This window comes from Ptychodera flava, chromosome 3, assembly GCF_041260155.1.
Source record: "Ptychodera flava strain L36383 chromosome 3, AS_Pfla_20210202, whole genome shotgun sequence".
NCBI classification, from domain to species: Eukaryota; Metazoa; Hemichordata; class Enteropneusta; family Ptychoderidae; genus Ptychodera; species Ptychodera flava.
Genome location: NC_091930.1, coordinates 7,012,238 through 7,033,917, shown reverse-complemented (window position 1 = coordinate 7,033,917; position 21,680 = coordinate 7,012,238). Strand labels below are relative to the sequence as shown.

The following is a 21,680-nucleotide window of genomic DNA, read 5'->3' as shown; positions in this document are numbered from 1 at the left end:
CATTAACAAATTAAATTGTTTTGGCGTACCTGCTAAATTCTTAAATTTATAGTTACGACCAATGACAGATATATTCCTGACTAGAAACTTAGAAAAGTGAAATCTGATGTACAGGGGCAATAATTTACGACTTTGGTTTGTTAAGATCAAAATGAGGGGTAAAGGGCGGACAGTATGTGGGAAAAAATTATCATGACAGGTGCTACTTTCCTTAAACAGTACTTTTCAAAGTTACCTGGCCAGATTTCCACTTTCATTTAAAATTTCACAGGGTGAGAGCACCATACAATGTATATCATTTATGTAGCTGTGGTTTAGGGCTACAGCTGCTTGTAATGAGAGATGTCTATCCTTGGATTTCTTTTATTGGTGTATCTATAGTGGCTGTACAACTCTGCAGGCAAGCATGCTGATCGCTAACATGCATGAAACGTACTTTCAATACCCTAAGGAGTGTTGTTTGTACCAAAGGCAAAAACAAGTCAATTAGAGAACCTTCATGTAGATCCTACACATGAATGTGTCCCTCTTATATAAGTCATGTCATTAAAAAGACTGATAATGGCAGCAATTTAGGCCTTCTTCAAATGTTGTTTTTGAGTTTGTGCGCATTCGTCATTTGTGTCTCATGATGACATATTTCTTTATGCGATACAGCCACTGTTCTATGCATCTACATTCACACTAATTGCAAACCATTGTTTTCCATTGAATTGTAAGGTTCCACGACAAGCATTGGACCCCTATAAATATTGAATTGTTTGTTCACAGGTGAGCTTCCAGTAGTTATATATTTTCTGAAAGCTCAGATATTGGCAAATGCTCTAATTTGTATTTTATAATCATTGTTTGCATAAGGATCGTGTAACAGTCAAATTTAATAAACAACCTCAAAAAATCAGTTTTTTCTTCTCCCTGTGCAATTGCTGCAGTGTTTCTGGTCAAAACTAGTGCAATTTTCAAGAACTTTGTGTAAGTGCACATCAATTGATACTGCTGCCAAGACAAGGACCCTATTCATACTTTGAAAACTGAGAAATGCAATTTCGAGTGTTAGGCACTGGCTGATAAGATAAAATTAGAACACCCATAAGGATTGTTAATTAAATAAAAACACGAGCCAGCAAGGGAAAGATCACAATCTGTTGCCCACCAAAGGGACTGTACTCATGACGGTAATATTGATGATGCCCGAGCTGAAGTTTTTCAACGCCTGCCATATAAGAATGAAAATATACCATGCAGAAAAAAATTGCTGCTTTTTAATACACTTACTTCTTTTTCAAATTAGATACTAAATTTTGTAAAGCACTATCAAGTTTTTGATCTATGTTAATTTCTATCATTAATATCAAAATTGAGGTTGTACACCCATATATGTACCCTCTCTATCTGTCATCGTCCATACTTAACTGCAGATTCTCTGCTTTTTGAAAGTATGTAATATGAGGAGGTTTTCACGTTGTCTTTGAAAAGAAATATTGCACTCAAAAGTGTGTTGGTTTTGTGTTACACTACCTTTAATCCTCTAGTATTTATTTCTATGGTTTGTCTACACAGCCTGATTAAAAGAGGATTAATATATTGCCTTAAGGGCAACACTGTAGATGTTAGATATGCAGTAAATTATGAGAAACCTCCAAATTATTTGAGAACGTCACAGGAAAGCCTTTCAACAAAATTATTTTTTAAGGAATAGAGCCATGCTCACTTTCAAAGGCACTTTCTCATCTGAACCCCGGGGCCTACCTATTTCTCACGCTCATGGTGAAATAACAGTAATTCATTGAGCAAGGGTGACAATCATTCTTCTAATAAATGTGAATCAGTCAATTTTTAAAGTAACACTTAGCTCATGAATAAAACAGTCCATTTTGAGGAATAATTGAAAAGCTGTAGACCAAATCTTTGCTCAACTATGCTCGGCATTCAAGCATTTCGCTTTATTAACCTTTTCTCCTAATTCTCCACATATCTTTTCATTAGGACAAGCACCTTACAATGTTGGACAGAAACTGTAGGTTAGCCTTCACGATGTACTGACTTCAATGCTTTAGTCTGCAATGCATGATTACAAGTCAATATCATCATCAGTGTAGGAGTATTAGTCAATTTAAAAACATATTTGAGTGGGGCTGATGCATAGGAACTAAAGGACTTGCCAAAAAAAACGTGTTAGATGCCATTCATAACATCAAGTATATCTTTTGATACACTTTGTGTCTTTACCTTTTCTTTGCCTCGTCGCTTTCTCCGGCAAGTTCCGCCTTGAGACGCTTCTCTCTCTCTTCCTTCTGTTGCTGACGCAGTTGTTCACGCTCGGCCTCTCGCTCTTTCAATCGCTGTTCGTCCTTCAGTGCCTGTCTCTGAATATCGTCCTCCAGGGCCCTAAGCACGATTAACGATTTAACATAATTGAACTTACATAAGCATGGCACGCTGAATTTAATTAGTACAAATTTTTTATCATTTTTTTTGCATTACTCAGCAATACACCAGACTAAGACAGTATACGACAAGATTTTGACCAATTCATTACATATATGTACTAGTGATAGCGAGTGAAGAATGGTGATCTATTGCATTGGTGAATATTTCAAGACTAAACAGGGACTTGCTTGTTAAATCTAATGTTTCAGAGTTTTCGTACTCGTTTTTGTTTTTCACCCCACCATCAAACAACCCAGAAGACAACTTGAGGTACCCTATCACAGATTACCAAATTGAGCATAAAAAAGTAAGTTTAAGAGTCTTGCTAGAGGCCACAACACCAATCATTGTGTCTCAAATTCACCATCCTCTGATAGTGAGTCTGCTCCAGGTTTCCAACTCACTACATCCTTTGATTGTAAGTCTGGTACTCTACCCAAGCATATTATACCACAATACTCAAAAGCTACTGACTTGCAACTTAGAGACTACAATATGAGTGACAGATTTAAGTGACAGATTTAACTGAAAAAGTCTTCAAATCAAAAGTTCTTCAGCAGAAACTGTTCCTGATCCTAATTTATAATGCCCACTCACAAACTCCAGCCATCTGCTTGTCAACTTTTAAGGTAGAACGCGTAAAGGGAGACTCAAAAGTTTCGCTAAAACTTTCCTCAATGAAACTTTCCACCATTCTCTTACCAAATCAAGAAAAAAAATCGGGGTCACCGTGAAAATTTGGTACTAGAGAGACAAATTACCTGAGATTTCCCTATATTTGAGATTCAAAACGGTCACCAACCCTGTGTTAACTTTATGGGGAAAAATAAAATTTTTGATTTTTGAAAAACTTAGAAGGTGAAAACTTTTCTTAGACTAAGAGCTATAAAATGAGCTTGACAAGCGGTATATCAGAACAGAATTGATTAAATTTTAAAGTCAGAATATCTGTCCCTGAGGCGCATTCTACTTTAACAAAATTTCAACAGAGTTGGTTGGCTGCTATCGATCTCAATATGAAAGAAGAAACTGATTTTCATCTTACTTGAGTTCCTCTTGCATCTTTCTTCTCCTGTCTTCATCTTGTTTTCGTTTCTCTGCTTTGATTCTTTCCATCTGATCCTTCAGTTCTCTCATCTTGGTTTCTCGGAACCTTTTGGCTTCTGCCGCCGCCTTGTTAGCCTCATCAGTGTACTTTTTGACCAGTTCCTGGATAAGTTAGCAAGTAAATAAATACATAAATACATAAATAAATAGATAAATAAACAACCATATGAATTCCCATTTACACTCAAAATCATTCAAGCTGCAAAACTTAATTGGCCAAGGTGTTGTTTTAATCGACGTGTATCAGCAATTTTTACAACATCAACACAGCAGGGCTTGACCTAGTCTTGTTTACATTTAATCAGCTACATGCTCTCAGTTACATAACACACCAGGGCCACTCCTAATTAAACCACCGAAAAAAATGTAGCTTTTTATGGGGGTTCTAGCCATTTCTATATATTTTTCCTCCATACACTCTTCAGAGAAGTCTTATTTTTGATAACTTTTACCCCTCCTATTGAAAGTTGTTAAATATATCAAGGTGAAAATAACCAGATGAAGACAACAAAACATTTGGTGATACAAGGAAACATTGTTTTTTTAAAGTCAAATCTCTCATTTAAGCATTTTACCAGCGAGCAAATTAAAACATAAAACTTCAGCAGCATATGGACGTGAACACATCTGGCTTCAAGTGAGATAATTAAGCCTAAAGGTATTAAAATGATGGCACAGGAAATTGCCATGAAAAAAGCTGTGTTTCCTTTAGATCAAACACACGTAAGTACCTCTTCTGCAGGCGACATATCTCTCATGGCATCTGCCAGCTCTCTCAGCTGTTTCTCTTTCAAAGCCAGCCTCTCATGAGCGTGTTTCACATCCAGGCCGGGCAGAATGTCCTTCTCAGCCTGTTCAATCTTCTGTGCGGTTATCTTGTCGAAGTCTGACAGTTGTTTCTGTGTTTTGTAAAAATGAGGGTAGAGAGAAGAAAAAGGAATGATTATTTCGTGTTTTGGCGTCTAGTGAGGACAGTGTAGATGATTTTCTGATCCATATCCTTAAGGTGTGCTGAGTGGAACCTACAGAGTATGAGACTAAACCCTGCCAAAATCAAACGTGACTCGGCTTTGCATGGTCTGGGTGGCTACTCTGAAATAGTTACAAAGCTGTTCAAGAATCAAAGAGAAAATCTTGGTAATCTTACATAAGTTATGTGAGCTACATTCTAATGTATTTCAATTTTAAGCAATTAACACATTCTGTTCCAGAAGGAGCCAATCAGACGAGAGATTTACTAACTTTTGTAGCACCATAAAACCTACCAATGTTACCACATAAATATAAATTTGTACTAATTTATTTTTTTTTTCTATAAAAATAAATAGTAAATAAAATATCAACTATACATACATAAACCAGAACATGTGAAATTTACGGCATATTTTATTTTACATAGTCTTTCAGTTCCTTATACCGGGTATCTGTTGTTGACATGACGAAAGGTCACCTGCCACAGTGTCACAGTCATTACTTTAGTATAGGAACAGAAGTGTCAATTCAAATGATTTTTTTCATGACCTTGTGAAAGTCCAAATGTAATTTCCTGATGACTTGTAACCTCAAAGTTGTTTTGTTAGTTTTTATGGCTAATGAATTACGAGAAATACTTATTTTGGCACTTCCCATGATGTGCCAGATGGTTCATACTTTGAAAACACACAATATAGACAATATAATGCAATGTACATACAATGTAGACACAATATAAACATAGTGTAGATACAATGTAGACATACCCCATTGTATTTATATTGTGTGTACATTGCATCTACCTTATACTTATTAAGTACCGGTACGATGTAGATACAATGAGGACACAATATAAATACAATGTGGATACAATGTAGACATGACATATTAAGCACAATGTAAATACAATGTAGACAATGTAAAAATATGATAAAGACACAATGCAGACATAATGTAAATATAACGTTCTTCTTCACAGAGGTGGGGGAGAGGTTTGGGTTTGAGAGGCAGGCTGCCCCTCTGCATTTTGTCATTTCACTGGTGTATTTGCCAGCTGAAAGCACAGTTGTGGTAATTGTTGTACCACACTTAGATTGTATTAATCATCTGCCAGTAGCTTTAACCTTGAAACAAATCCTTAACACTTCATAATTGTAACATTGTGTGAATTTGTATGCAAATTCCCTATACCTTCTCATTTCTTTGAGCCAGGGCAAACCCTGTATAATGTGGACACAATCAAATGAATAATGTGATTGTTATCAATACAGACTATGAAAGTTATCATTACATCAGCTGCATTTCACAATCACATTTTGTTTTGTTTTTTCTGAGTTTGTCGATTTACCTTGTGTTGGCGAAGGAGGTCCTCTTTTCTGTCAGCTAACTCCTCTTCCGTCATATCACCTGGGTTGGTCAACAGGTCCATTATTTCCTGCTGTTGGGCGGCCAGGAGTTTCTCACGCTCTGTTTGTCTCTGGTCGGCCATCTTGGACCTGGCCTCTGCTATGGCTGCTGCTCTGTCACGTTTCATTTGCTCCTCCTAAAGTTGAAAAAAGTTTTCATCAAAAGTGCCCTGCACAACCCTGAGAATGATCGTTCAAACTATTGGGAAAATGGTGGAAGTACAGTAGGGTTTTTTGAACTCATATGTAAGGAGCCCTGCATAAATATGGGTAAATATGTAATCTTATATCTTCATAACAACACAATTGTGAAAACTTCAGTCACTCATCAGGCTTCAAAATGAACCCAAACAAACAAACAGCAGACCAGGAAAGTTTTGTAAACTTTTAGAGTCAGAGAAACTGTCCCCAAGGTGCATTATCCCTTTCACCACCGTGGTTTGAACCGACACCATTGTTTTCTATGTTAACGTTGGTCCTCTAGAAAGTGAAATGGGGGTGGAAGGGTTAAACTGATGGGGATATGTTTCTATTCCATTATGGTCAAAGGGACATTAACCAATCCATAACCGTGCATCCACTACTCTACAGATACCTCAATAATTACATTTTAACTTGCCATTGTCTGTATTTCTACGCTTTTCGAACAAACAGGGAAGTGCCAGCCAGTGACTGTGATAGAGTCAACAACAATTATGACTTTGTTTTCAACTTGCTGTTGTTTTCAACTGGCTGGTGTACCCTAATGCATGTTGAGTAGTCATTTTGGCCTCCTTAAGGAATAGTTTTGGGTGTTATTTCACACTTTTACTCCATTACTCAATACCGGGAGAGTTTATTCACAGTGCATATATATGGAAAATCATCCTGAGTATACTTAATTTAGGAAGTTAAAATGAACACTCGGACCAATCATTAGGATAAGAGTTAATGTTGTTTTGAAAAGTGGTCTCTTTTTTGACGAGGAATAGACAATTTAACCTTGTGAGGGAGGCCTGTGAAAATTTGAGAAAAACATGCATGCCTGGAAAATTGTTGAATGTACTAGAAATCAGCTGCTTTTGCAGAAAACGGCACAATTGCTGCAGAAAGTGGTGAAAGAAAATCGAGATCATAACTTGTTGTTTACGTAAAGAACCTTTCACCAAGTTATTTAGGGTACTGTACATGATGAATTAGATAATAGTCACATGGACCTAAATTCCCTCTTCTAATGCCAACTGGTCAATCTCTATCATGTGTTGTGTTTTCAAAATGTACCGGTATCAAGCTGCAAAAGTGGAAAAAAAATAGAAGCGATATCACATAAACTCTCTTATCACCTGAACAAGCTCTAAGTCAGTGCATGACATTGAATTTCAAAAAAAGAAATCTGTGAATTTTATAACAGATAAGATTTCTCTCCCTAGTCTTTATTTGCCATGATTGACAGCTTTACCTGATTGACAGTTTCTTTGAGATGTCTCTGTCTCAAGACTCTGTAGACCATCTGCTCTACGCTGCCTCCTCCTTCTTTAGCCTCCTCTTGGATTGCTCCTCGTTCTTTGCCCCTCATCTGCACAGACAAGGAGGAGGAAGAGGAAGAAAAAGGGCATTATTGACAGCTTGGAGAAAATTTTGCCATTTCGGAGTTTTTTGCAGTTAATTCACAAGTAGGCATTTTCACAAATATTGCCACCTGAAGATTGACACATTTTATAATGACCACTCATGGGAAAAATTGCTTGCGGGAACCAAATATGGGATGGTTACCCTGGCAACTATTCATGCATTCTGACCTTTTGTCACGATTAGAAAATACGATGAATGAAACCTTCATATGTGTCATGCCTGTCCCATCTTATTCTTAAGGCAGTTTTCATGCATTAAAACTTGCATGGGTTTACTAGTGCGAACCTACCTATGTATGTATTGTATGCATGCCGGCGTGCATGCATATATGTATGTATGTATGTATGTGTGTCAGCAAGTATGGATGTATATATGGATGGATGATGTATGTGGGTATGTGTGTTTGTATAAGCATGTAATATATAAGCATATATATTCCATAAAAAATATTTACAATGTGTATTTATACATTGTTCATTAGCATAAAAGAATGTTCATGTGACATTGCATGCAGATGTACATAGATTATTAAGTGTAAGAAAACTTTTATAATTATGCAAATGAACCCAGGTTTACACAAGAATTGGCATTCAGTAAATGGTTCTTGTTAATGATCAATGTCTGCCAGTATTTTGTTTTATTTTAACCAATGGTTCAAGTCTACAAATACAGCTGTGACGATGCACACACCTGTTTTTCCAGAACCTGTTCTCTCTCCATCTGTTGCTTGGCCAATTCCCTGCCCATTTCAGCTTCCTGTTTGTCCTTGAGGCTGGCTATCTGCCTCTTCCTCCTCTCGGCTAGTCTGTCTTCCAATACTTTCTTCTGTCTCATCTTTTCCTGTTCCATATTGTCCGCAAGGCGTGCCATCTGATGAGTTTGAATTCACGGGGTGAATGGACGATACAAACAGGAAATTAAAATTCTGAAAGCAATACTCATGTTTGTGTACTGACATAAGCAATTGTACAGTTTCTTTAATTTCAATATTGCTGATTCAAAATGAAATATCACTTCTGTCATTAAGGTAGAATGCGCCTCGGGGACAGATATTCAGGATCTCGAATTTCTACAATTCTTCTCTGATCTACCACTTGTGGGGGCTCACTTTAAAGCTCTTGGAGAAAGAAAAACTTTCAGCATTTTAGTTTTTTGAAAAATCCAAAATTTTATTTGCTCCCACAGATTAACACAGGGGTGACGGCCATTTTGCATTTCAACTGTTGCAAAATATTGGGTATTTAAGTCTTTCACTTTCGAGACCCATACTACCTTAATATGCTAAAATCACTGGCTATACACAAGGTAAAAAGGAGGTTAATTGTAACTCTTGATGATTGTTTCACTATTTTTCTTTTGTATGTCAACTGCATGCTCTCGTTCTACTCCACACGCATGTTCTTGTAAACTACCATCTTTCAGTATTCTTGTTTTGGAGGTCAACTGCAAGTACTTGTTCAAATCTCCAAAGCATGTTGAAATACCTATTATTTGGCAGGTCAACACATCGTCTGTGTGTGGAAAATCAAATTCACTGTTTAGATTTGAATTTTAGTCAGGTCCACAATTCACATGTTGACAACTGCAACGCAGTTTACACATGTACAGGCTGAGTTGACAAGCTGAATACTGTGTATCTCAACCTGCTTTGGGGAGTAGAACAAGAAACTGTTGTTGACATTAAAACCAAAACAAGTAAGAAAAACAATTATCAAAGTTAGCATCAATGACACTTTAATTCAACTTATCATGCAGATCATACCATCAAAATGACAAAGTAAATATTTTCCTAGCAGCGCCAATAGAATTGGTCCATATTATGTGTATCCCTATTTTCTTTATCAGCTCCTGCTCTTTTAAAATTATGACAGTCAAGTCAATAATGAAAGCAACAGATTTACTACTACTTCGTTATATGCTGAACCATCCACATGCCTTCAGATGGAGCTGAGAGAAACACAGCTTTTGCAGTTGAAACTTGCCACAGAAAAAAAACAATGTGCCAGACTAAAGTGTGGGATTGAAGGGTGTGATTGTTTATCACAACAGCTGCTCACCTCCAGTCTGTGCTGTTCCATCAACCTCTCATACTCCTCCTCACCCATCTGTTTTCTCTTCAACATCATCTCCTTCTGAAACTCTGCATCCCTCTGGGCTATCAGCCGCTTCTTCTCATCATCCATTTCCGAGTCGATCTCCTTGTTGGCTTTTTCCCCATCTGCTTCAATGTCTCTCTTGATTTTCTCTTCATCTTCAAGATGTTTTACCTCCAGCTCAGCTTGTCGATCAATTTGGTTCTCCTGCAAGGGGAACAATAATGATACTATTAAATGGGGGGTTGCCACTGGCTGTGGGTCAGAAAAATACTGTAAAGCTGTGAAACAGAGATTTTTATGGCACCAGTCACTCTAGGCCAAACTGGTAGCTTGTCACTGATGATTGTTTCAATTTCAATGTAACTTTGCAGGGTCAGCAGCAGCTATGACTTTACTATTTAGGTTTCGTGTACCAATTGCAAATTTTTGTTCTCCTTCCCAAAGCACCTTAAAACACTCATTAGTTAGCCTGTCAACACGGCGTCTGTAATTTTAAATGCACTTTTATTTTTACATTTGAATTTTAATGCAAACCAGAATTCACTTGTCACTGATAAAATAAAGCTTTTTACACATGTACAGACTGAGTTGACAAGCTGAATACTGCGTATCTCAACATGCTTTGGGGAGAAGAACAACAAACTGTTGACATCAAGTATAAAACCAGTGAAAAAATCCTCCAAAGTTAATGTTAGTAGCCTTTGTAAAACATGATATCCCAGGTGTCCCAACAGCTGGGATGTGAAAATCCCTATTATAAGTTAAGCAATGATCACTTTGCTTCTGTGGTCTGCAGCCTGATAAGCCAGACTGTTACACTTGACAATGACCGCTGAAGAGTCCATTGATCACGATCCGGCCATGATATGCAAAAATGAAATGTGTCCTTTCAAATACCTGCAGTGTCTTGAGTTTATTCTTAATCTCTTCCGACTCTAGAGAGGCGTTGATGTCATCAATGGCCTTACCACCTTCCTCTCCGCCTGCCAAAGCCTAAATGATGACAAAAAATAAACATAATTAACATAATGAGAATCCTACATTAAATCAATATATATTTTGTTTTCGATGTCTTTTTTTACAGCGAAACCCCTTGAATGCCATTGGTAAAAATTGAAATCCAGCAAAGACAATACAAAAACAAATTCTACATCCCTAAAATTTTCTGATCTAGAACGATTTCACTTCTTGGTACCTTTGTACCATTTTGCCTGAGTACAAGTATCAGACAGTCAACCATATTTTCAATGCGGTAGATTTCTACAGATAAAACATACAAGATTACAGATATGTAGGGAAAGTTTTAGTTTATCGAGGAATTTCTGAACAGAAATGCCTCAAAAGATGAAGAGATGAATGAGTTTAGCTAGTTTCACAAACAAACAGAACTTGTTGCCATGACAGCGATTACTTTGGTCTTAAAAGTATTTGTGACTCATAAACACGTTGGTGTGAGAGTTTGCAATGAGTGAAAAGTTGACTCTTTACCAATAATGCATTTGAATATCATGTAGTTTGGCCCCTAGCACAAGACAAAAGCAATTTAAGGTAGCAAAAATGCAATGTGGTGCTGCAAATTCAAGTCTTGCAGGTAGTCAAGGGTTTAGTTGTTAATTTGAGTGCTGTATAATACTAAAATTTTAGTGGGACATTTTACATATATTTATAAATTTTTCTGTAATTTGTTTTAGAATTTTAGACTGAATGCACATCACATATCATTGGCTACAGCTTGATATCAAATTTTGGCAAAAATCTGAAAAATCTTGACTGGCGTATATTTTCTATAGGCGACAGAAAACTGACTTTGGCACTCAAAGGGTTAATCAGCTGATGGTTCAAATTGCACTTTACTTTAACATTAATATATCTGGAGTTGCCAAATACTCAAACAAGCTTACACAAACCTGGACTGTGACCTACAATGTGGTCTAGGATCGCTTATGTAAACTGACCTTACCCACAACTTACACAACGTGAAAAAGTGCCAAAATCATGACACGATGGAATTCAGAGAGCATGAAAGTGACGAAGACTGTGACAGATTTTTCACTGAATAGTGGGCAGAAGATAATACCTGCCACACAGAGTAGCGTATAAGGCGGGATACCAAAACATTGCACCCAAATGCACTGATATAATAAATAGTTCAATAAGTGGTATCCTGATTGTATTCAAGTGACACAGCGTTTCATATTTCACTTCCCATTTTTCATACAATCTGAACTGTATACATGAACAGAAATAAGATAAAAGTCTTCTTAATTTTGTGAAGTGATAGAACAAAGCTTAGGTATTTTTTAACTTTGACACGCATGAAGTCAAGAAAAAGCGTTCTTTTCATTTTTCTTGTATGGGATTCAGTTCATTGAAGCGATGGCTTTTTCTGCAATGGAAGCACTGCGGCATGGAAGGTTTCTCGTCTTGCCTCCACTTCAAGACTCCTTGAATGTGAGACCAAATCTCTCGTGGACATTGTCTGGTTTCTTTTAAGGTCAGTACTGACGCTACAACTGGTGAATCTCTTTCGTAAGTATTCAATGTTTTACTGCATTGAAGGGGGATGGGAATGAGTGTACAGTTACAGACTGTCTCTTTAAGGTAGAATGCACCTCAGGGACACATATTCAGACTCTCAAATTTTCAATTATTTTCTGATCCACCACTTCTGTGGGCTAATCTATTTCGAGGTCTCTGATTTAGTGAAGTTTTTCACCGTCTCATTATTGTGATTTTCAAAAAATTATTTTCCCCCATAGAGTTAGCACAGGCATGGCGGCCATTTTGAATTTTAAACATTGGTAAATCTTAGGTAATTTGTTTCCAAAATTTGCATAGAGACCCCTCATCTACATTCTTAAAATTTTGGAACAGAAGAGTTGAAAGTTTCGTTGAGGTGCATACTACCTTAAGGTAGTGACAAAACACACATAATGACAAAGACACACACAAAAAATTACACACATTGTGATAAGAGCTGTAGTTTCAAACCATGCATTACACAAAACGAAAAAATCACTAACACTACCAAGGTACTTCAGAAACTACAATCATGACCTACTGTAATCAGGCATATGAAGTGATCTCATTGTTTCAATGGATGGATAATTCCATTCACTTAGAAAAATAGGTGTGATTTGGTTTAAAGTATATCTCTAATAAATGGGCATGCAAGAAAAATAGGGGAAAGAACCATATGTATTTGAAAGCTTCCATTTAGTAAGAGAAAACATTGCTCAAATAACATTTTCCTTCAACTTGATAAAATAATTTCAATCTTTCTGCATTTCTTGATCAATTTTGAGATGTTTTGGGACTGACAGGCAGAATGTCCAAAGTAAAAGAAACATGATTTCAGGAGACAAAGCATCTTTTAAGAACATTCACTTTCAGATTTTTAGAACGATTTTCTGATCTACCCCTTGTGTGGGCTCATTTTGACCCAGCTGTGCAATAAAATTTTCTCTGACTGTTTTTTTGTGAAGATTGAAAATTTCACTATTTTCCCTATGAGGGATGGCAGCCATTTTGAATTTCAAATGTTAGTGTGTGTTAGGCAGTTCATTTCTCACTTGGTGAACTTTGACCTCTACAGCACTGTCAAACACTCACTCCTGACATGAGCATAGAGCTACTGCAATTTATCTGCAGAAGAAAAGCAGATTGAACTTTCTATGGATCTGAGAATGTCTTCCCTTACAGAAATGGTGCAACTTTGTAGCACCATGTTTCGAAAAAACATGAGCTTTCAAATATATATAGTTTTCAATGCTAGACTACAATGATGTCCACTGAATGTCACATGCAGAGGAGGGACACTAACTGTACAATACACGCATGCATTAAATATGAACAATACGACACAACGATTTTTTAAATCGACAAAAACACACAGATGGACATAAAAACACGACACATATTTGTATACATTTTGGGGGTATGTTACCTTTGTTGTGACCTGCAGCAGGAAGCAAAGTAAATGCAAGACAATATTAAGCATATGTGTGACAAAAATCATGAATAAAAACGCAGCAAATTGAGAATGTTGCAACAGAAAAGCTGCCTAACAGTCTAAAATGTTTACTTCAAGATTCTCTGACAAGGGGGGGATTTTCTCCGTTTTAAATAATTTTTTGGGGCTTTCGGTTCTGATTGAGGGTGACCATAATAAATTACACAAATTTGTTATGCAAATTAAGGTTTTTTACAGCATTAGCAAATTAAGATTACTGCTTGACCAAATGTCAAACAAAAAACAATCTCAAGTTTCTCTCTCTTTTCCATCTTCAATGTTTGATATATAAGAAGCCTACAAAAATCATTCACACTTCATGATGTTAAGTTCAAACAGAGTTTTGCAATCTGGAGGAAAACTCTGGTTTAAGCTCTAGTACAACTTTCCATTGACTGGAAGCTAGCTTTGTCTTTTTACTCTGGCTAGGCAGATAGTAAATCAATTATATGATGTAACATTATGGATAGAAATCATGGTGTTTGTCCAGATGAAGAAGAGGGCTACTGTAAAATCCGTTTCCAGGTATTGCTGTTCACAACACTGAGGGCGCTCTCTTGTGTTTCGGCTGTAAACCCAAGTGCAGTTGGCTTTGCCATGAGGTTTGGAAAGTGGCATTTGGTTTTCAAAGCATGTCAGCAAAAGCTATCAAGACGGGCAAGGCTACTTTAAACTCTTTGCACCCTGACCCCCTGGTACTCTATGATGTCATCGGACATTTTTGTCCGAGCCGGGTTCAAAGGGTTAACACCTTTTACAGGTATTGCTGTCTTAGAGAACATGATTGCTTTTATGTTCCGGCAAATTATCCTGTGTGTAGCCAGCTCTGCCATGAATTTCTGATAGCCAAGTTTCAATTAATAAGGAACCATGCCAAACACACACACAGCATACAGGTACAGTGTACTGTTGAACACACTTTTGGTCTGATAATTCACATAATGCAAATAGTTCAAAAGCTATATTGAAATCTCCATACTATGACGTAAAATTTTACAAATTTTGATGACAACAACCTACAAATTGAAAATTTTTCATTTTTGTGATGTTGAAAGATTTCCTAAGTTTTCTGACTTGACCATTGCCTTACCTGTTGTTTGCTGACGTGGTTCAATTCCTTGTGAACTGCATCTTCAACTTTGACCTCTTGGCGGAGGCGTTTCTTTGCGGCCAGTTTTGCCATCAGAGCGTTCTTCTGTTGGTCTTTCTGTGAGTCCAGCTTCAATTTCAGTTTCTCCTGGTTTGCCTCGTGCTCCGCCATGTTCTGTCTCTCTCTTCTTGACTCACATTTCCATCTTGCATCAGTGACTACAAAAATAAATAGTTTAATAATAGAAGGGTAGAACTTGCCTTGGGGACAGATATTCCGACTCAAATTTTTACAATTAGTTTCTGATGTACCAGTTGTAGGGAGAGGCCTCATTACAGCTCTTGTAGTAAGAAAAACTTTTACTATCTTACTTTTTCAAAAACCAAAAAGTTATCTTTTCCCCATGAAATTAAGATTGGGAAGAAAGCGATTTTGAATTTGAAATGGCAGTCAATGTCAGGTACTTTATTTCTCATACAAAACTTTGCACGATGACCCTTGATTTTCATTCAGGTAAGGGTTCATTGAAGAAGATTTTAGCAAAACTTTAAGTCATTCACTTTCGAGGCACGTACTACCTTAAAATATTCGCAATAATTTACATACGTGGATTACGGCATCATTTTCAACTTACATTGAGGGCATCAATGTGAGACTTTCGCTGCTCTTCATTTGCGATGTCATCGAGCACGCTCAGTAGGGCCTGCTCTTCGCGTTTCCTGTCAGCATCCTCCTGAGCATTGGCAGCTGTTGTGGAATTTGAGAAAAAAGTACAACAATAAGACATAGTGACCTCTGTAATGTTTTTCAGCAAAGTAAACAGACATTGTGACGTCATCTTATAATCATCTACTCTTAGTAGCTTTTTGCATGATTTTCACACTTCTTAGATGGGCCACGATGGTGAATATACCCCAGTAGGCAAGACAAATTTTGAAACGGCTACTCTGGTTAATTTGAAACACTGTCGTACATTACTCTGCAGCAACAAAATACTTTGTTAAGCAATAAAGCACACCCAGTGTTGGTATACCACGAGATTTTGACCAGTTCACGACATATATACATGAGCAATAGCGAATGCATATATGAAGTGAACTGGTCAAAATTTAGTGGTATACCGTCGCTGGGTGTGCTTTATTGCTTAAATAACAGCCATTAGACTTTTATTTTGTCTCAAATGAACGGAAACAATCAAAACAAGATGAAAGTCAAACTCTCCTCCCCGACACTCACTAAAATCATACTTATTGGACTATTCTTATATACGTGCAAATGGTTAAATAGACTATACCACTTAGATTGAAGGGATGGAAAGCAGGACTGACCTTCTAAGTATTCCTTTTCTTCATCAGAGCCTGGTTTGACACCATCAGGTAATTTCTTGTCTTTCTTCTTGGCTCTGCGTGCCTTCATTCTCTCCTTCATGTTATTTTTCAAGTCCTTGCTGCGTTTGCTTTGCTGTGAGTCAGAACATATCATGTTGTTGAATATCTCCGTTGACACAATATCTTTCCTCACTCTTTGTCTATTATACAAACTACAACTTTTTCACCAATTTCCCTCATTTATTTTTCCGTTTTGCACATCCTTGATAACAATCCTGTTTATTTTTATAATCTCTAGTTGACAGTGAGGCAACATGTCATCTGTCCTGTGAAAATAGACAGGGGATGTGTCTACAGGCATCTTGTGGTGGACTGACAGACAGACATAGATACATGGATACATAGATAGATACAGACATACAGACAGACAGACAGAATGATAGCTTGACACAAAGACAGACAGATAGACAAACCAGACACACTGATATACAAGCTGACGGACAAACTGAGTATTCCTCAGCTGTGAAATATGCAAATAACTTAAAAAGTGATGCTATCATCAATTTCGCAAAGGAAACAATCTCAGAATATTTCAGTCAGTGAGAGAAGCAAACTACTAGTCTACATCACATAATATCCATGACTGGTTTACCTGAGACACTGCCTCTATAGCCTCTGCAACCTTGGCCTTGTTTGCTGCATTCAGAGCTCTCATCCTGGCCTCCATATCCGCATCCAGAACATCCCGCTCTCCTCTGCATCGGCAGCCTAATAAACAGTAATGCAAAACAGAAATGTAATGTCACACAATTTTACTGAGCAATATTTCATGATAAAATGATGGTGCAATGTGTATCTATGTGAGTGTCCGCTCGTATTTGCATATTTCTTGCTCTCCGTGAATACACTCCATGCGTAGTATGTTTCCTTTATAAGTTTCAATGCAGGTATCATTTCATGAATTCTCTCCAGCTCAAGACTTGAAATCATTTTGTTTTGTACATTTTTGAAGGTCAATTATGGAACGGCTCATGACTACAACAGTATTCAAATTACTGAGTGATATCCGAAATCGAAATCATGTGTTGCTGTGTATATTTTAAAAAACATCAACTTCCTAGTCATTCCCTGTTAAACGGGAAGTTCGTCTGCCTAACATACATTTCTATGTTCTGTGTTTATACACAAAGTATATATCATCCTACATGACGGGTCACAATCAGATGGACCCTGCGACCTCTCACCTTTTGCATGTCTTCAGCATACTGGGACTGCAGCTCGGCGAGCAGCTTCTCCTGTGACTCGGCCAGTCTCCTGAGGTCACTGTCAAGTTCATCATCAGTTGGCTTTGTCATCTCAGGGACGTTGTCTTCAGTCAGCCCCTCTCTCTTGGCTTCAGCGACTTGTTGTCTGCGAAACAAAGTTGCAGATAAAATACATATAAATAGAGAATTATTTGTATAGATATACGGCAGTGTGCCCTCTAACAAAAGAAATTTCAGGAAACTTTTGAGTCAATTGAAAAATTTGTGAAATTTTCTTGAGTCACAATGTATAATTTCCTATTCAACTGAAAATGTTCTTGCGTCACAGAGAATATTCATGAGTCATGGCGCGCCAAATAGGCTTAGAGGGCACACTGCTATACGGTATATACCCACACATATCTATTGAAATGTTGCGATAAAAGTCTAGACTAATATATAACTATTCACTAATCACTATTCACTAATCACGATAGTTACTGAAAGTAAATGAGATGCCACAGTGACCTACACACCCCTCAAAAGTAGATGAAATGGCATAATCTAACTCATTTTCCATGATGACATGGATCAGACCAATCATTGAATGGGTGTGTCAGAGTGCACACAGCATTCACTGTTCTCACCTGTGCAGATCTTCTTTACGTCTCTTGCGTCTGTCTCTCATCTGCTGCCGGAGTCTTGTCAGCTGTTCCTGTTTCTCCTTCTCCAGCTTCTCAGAGAGCCTTTGAACCTGGAACACGACATATACTTTTGATCAAACAGTCAGGAATTGAAAGATGCGGATCGATATGTTGTCTCACCGAGTGAAAAAACATATCATTCATTCATTCATTTGAGAAATAAAACATGAATTTCAGACTTTTCAGCTGTGATTAACCAACTGTAAACAGAAATCACATTTCTTTTTATGACAAATTCAACAGCACTTACGGTGATTAAAGGGACAGTGGCTGTGACTAGATGGTTTTTTTAACTTGTTTGTTTTTAAACGTCAACTGACAATAGTTAATTGTTCTACTCCCCAGAGCATGTTGAGATACACAGTATTCAGCTTGTCAACTCAGCCTATGTATGTGTAGACTGCAGTGTTTTGTGGATGAAAGAATTCTGGTCCAGACTGGAATTAAAATGCAAACAATAACAGTGTAGTCTACACATATACACACTGTGTTGTTGAGCTGAAAAGTAGATGTCTACATATGCTTTCGGAAGTAGATCAAGAATATGCAATCGACAAATAGAAAAAAGGTGAATAAAATCATCCAAAGTTACAGTTGCTGGCCCTTTAAATGACGTCAGCGGCAATGATTATAATCGAGAATGCGCTACGCATTCTAGTTTCCTTGCAAAACCAATCTCTGCACAGATGTTGATTACTTGTTACATGCAATTTCAAGCTTGATAACAGATATTTACAGTGAACTAAAATACTATATAACCACTCAAAATGTCCCAGCAGTACCCTGTTTTGTTTTCCTTGTGACCAAAATTTTTGCTTGGATCTACTGCTCTTAATGAACTCTCTGAACTATCAATGAACTCTACAGCAACTCTGTGCGGAAGCCATTTCAGTGCATGTCAAAATGTTATCTGAACACATCAGTTTAGCTAAACAAACGGAAATCACTGACTCAACACTGAGGGCAGCACACACCTGATCTGCATACTCGGCAATGATTCTGGCTCGTTCATCATCCGATTTGGCTCTGCTTAGTTTCTCTCTCAGTTCCTTCTGCATCTGTTTCAGTCCTTGCTCCTTTTTCTTCTCAGAATCCTGCAAAACATTCCAAAATTTGAATAGTTCAGAGGCTAAAACCATGGGTGAACATGGCCACTATCAGGGTGTGAGCTACAAATTTCACAACTCTTGAGATGCAATAGCTTGTACAGCAAATGGTATGCAGACTTTCAAGTGAGATGCAGTTTAGTAGAATTACTCTACCAAACATGCAGTAAACCATAACAGATTTCCCCAAAATTTTCTGCATTAGTCTGCATTAATCATCAGTGAATTAGGGAGTCATCAGGGGGTCAATAGTCAGACAGTGCAAGCCGGAAGCCCCCCCAGGGCACCCATTTTGGTTCGTATCCAAGTTACTGTGTCTACATATCCTCTCACCTGAATGATGGCATTGATGTCTTTGATTTCATCATTTGATGTCTCATTTTCCAAGTTGACAATTTCAATGGTGTGTTTCTCAGCCAGGGTCTTGGCCAGTCTGGTTCTCTCGGCATCCGTCATCATGGACCCTGGACCTTGCTGCACCTGAAGCTTACTCTTACCGTCTGAGAAAAAAAACAAAAGCCACACTTGATAAAGACAGGGTTTGGGGGTAGTGTGTGGACTTTTCCTTGATTGAGGTAGAATGAACACCAGGGAAAGAAATCCAGACTCTCAAATGTGTGCAAACATTACCTGATTAAAAATGCATGACCGCAATTAATTTAAATAAATTTTTTGATCATCAAAACTGGTGAAAAAATCATATGAATATGCTCCATAGATAAAAAGTCATTATCATAAAAATTCGCATACCTAAAGAGTGCTTATGAATGTAATTTGCATAAATGAATACTATTAAATCAAACGTTTACAAATGAGTATGATGGTTGACTCTCTTCATCTAAACGCCACTGCTTAATGAAATTGAACAAGTTCAAAATCTGAACCAAATTTTGAATTACACAGACAAGTTCATGTTGTCTGCACATGTTGTTTTCAGAACGTTTCTCTAATCTTTACATATACTCATCACGAGACATAAAATCCTCTCTCCTATTAGAATCAAAGAGAATATTTCATGTAGGGATTTTGAAGCCCTCTTTTGAAAGACAGTAATGATCGCTGACTCTGTACCTCTGAGTTTTCTGTCATCAGAGTCTGCTGAGCTCTGCAGCAGCGGTGACGTGACCTTGTCTCCGGATTTGGAGACATTCAGCAAGTTGATATCGCCACGCACGATATTGCGTCCCAGATCAGGAAAAGTCGCACCCTGGATATATAAAACAGAAGACAACAGAGATATAAGTCAGACATATTTGTATAGCAAAATTATAAGTTTTGAACAAAATATTATCATCTATTAGAATGGAGTAGACAGATGGGGGTTTTCAATGGTAGCAGATACACACAAATATGAACAGTGTCAAATACTTTGAATATCCAAGTCATATGCTATATGGTGATCTGATAATGGAAATCTTCATACACTAAATCATACATGCAAGATTTGCAATTACCCGTCCCTATAGTGCCAGTGTGGCAGTCAAACACAGACACTCCTCTTGTATTTTCTCTAAAATCACAATCACGATTCAGATCTCTGCAAGATTTGATGAAAAAGCTCAAGTTGGGACACTGGCTTATTACATATTAATAACACAAATCTATCCATTTGCTTCTTAAAATCGTTCAGAGAACATTTCCTGTAGAAGAGAGTAGTTCAAAATGTTTGACATACCCCTCGGTTGATATTGATGTTGGTGTCTCCCTGACCCTCCCCACCCAACATGAGGGTGAAGTGAGCCCCCCTCTCCAGCATTGCCAGTAGCTGCTTCAGCAGGGGTATGATCTCCTTGTTTGAGGAGGCTGAGGGAATGTTGTCCTCTCCGTACACGCCCGGAATGGTGGCGTCGTAGTCGCCGGCAAGCATGGCTGCATTGGTCAGGACAACCTATGAGGCAAGGAAAAGGCATGATTGTAAATCTTGGATATGTTCAAATAGATTATACAGTGTGAGGTAATAATGCAATAATTATACTATAAAACATGTCTACTTAGCTAGCGTCCTTTTCTAGCAGATTCAGCTATGTCTGTCATTTCGCTTATTTAAGATGCCACAATCTTAAAACTTTTACTTTTATTTATAATGGTTAGAATGTATTTTAGATTAATAAAGACCTCCTGATTACAATACAATTTTGGAAATGCTAAAAATGCATGCAGCTATTTCAAAACACTTTACAGTATGTTATAATTGCCAAGGTAAAATGTCATTATACCATTCAAGCTTTCCTCATTTTCAGATTTGAGAGAATTGAACATTTTACGAATGATTATATTCTGATTATTCATATGTAAACCAATGCAAACTGGAGTGAAAATGACCAGAAATAGCTGCACATTTGATACAAATTTCAAAACATTCCACATACTTTGCTGATAAATTATATACAATTTGTCATCAGTCTGCATGTTAATATTTTCTTGCAGAGCATTGTTCTTTCTTCCCTCACCTTCACCACACGCAATCATTTATCACTTTTTTCATCAATTTTCAGCCTCAGATGCACAGTTCTCTAATCATGGTAAAATTACATTTTTTTAACAGCAATGTAAAGTACACAGATTCCTATCTAT

At 37.4% G+C, this 21,680-nt stretch overlaps 2 protein-coding genes across 2 annotated transcripts; both read right to left on the bottom strand.

The window, feature by feature from the left end:
- Positions 1-2,225: 2,225 nt before the first annotated feature.
- LOC139129472 (calponin homology domain-containing protein DDB_G0272472-like) lies at positions 2,226-15,469 on the bottom strand. The gene is made up of 11 exons (XM_070695106.1): positions 15,359-15,469; positions 14,725-14,942; positions 13,569-13,580; positions 10,520-10,615; positions 9,584-9,826; positions 8,217-8,396; positions 7,354-7,470; positions 5,858-6,052; positions 4,269-4,436; positions 3,476-3,639; positions 2,226-2,388 (listed from the first exon to the last, which is right to left on the bottom strand). Exons 2-11 carry the CDS (start codon positions 14,893-14,895, stop codon positions 2,226-2,228), a joined length of 1,509 nt encoding a protein of 502 aa, XP_070551207.1. The 5' UTR covers positions 14,896-14,942; positions 15,359-15,469.
- A 583-nt stretch (positions 15,470-16,052) lies between these two features.
- LOC139129473 (arginine and glutamate-rich protein 1-like) lies at positions 16,053-20,990 on the bottom strand. The gene is made up of 8 exons (XM_070695107.1): positions 20,782-20,990; positions 20,178-20,313; positions 19,440-19,606; positions 18,975-19,094; positions 17,944-18,050; positions 17,297-17,462; positions 16,705-16,820; positions 16,053-16,185 (listed from the first exon to the last, which is right to left on the bottom strand). Exons 1-7 carry the CDS (start codon positions 20,971-20,973, stop codon positions 16,764-16,766), a joined length of 945 nt encoding a protein of 314 aa, XP_070551208.1. The 5' UTR covers positions 20,974-20,990; the 3' UTR covers positions 16,053-16,185; positions 16,705-16,763.
- Positions 20,991-21,680: the final 690 nt, after the last annotated feature.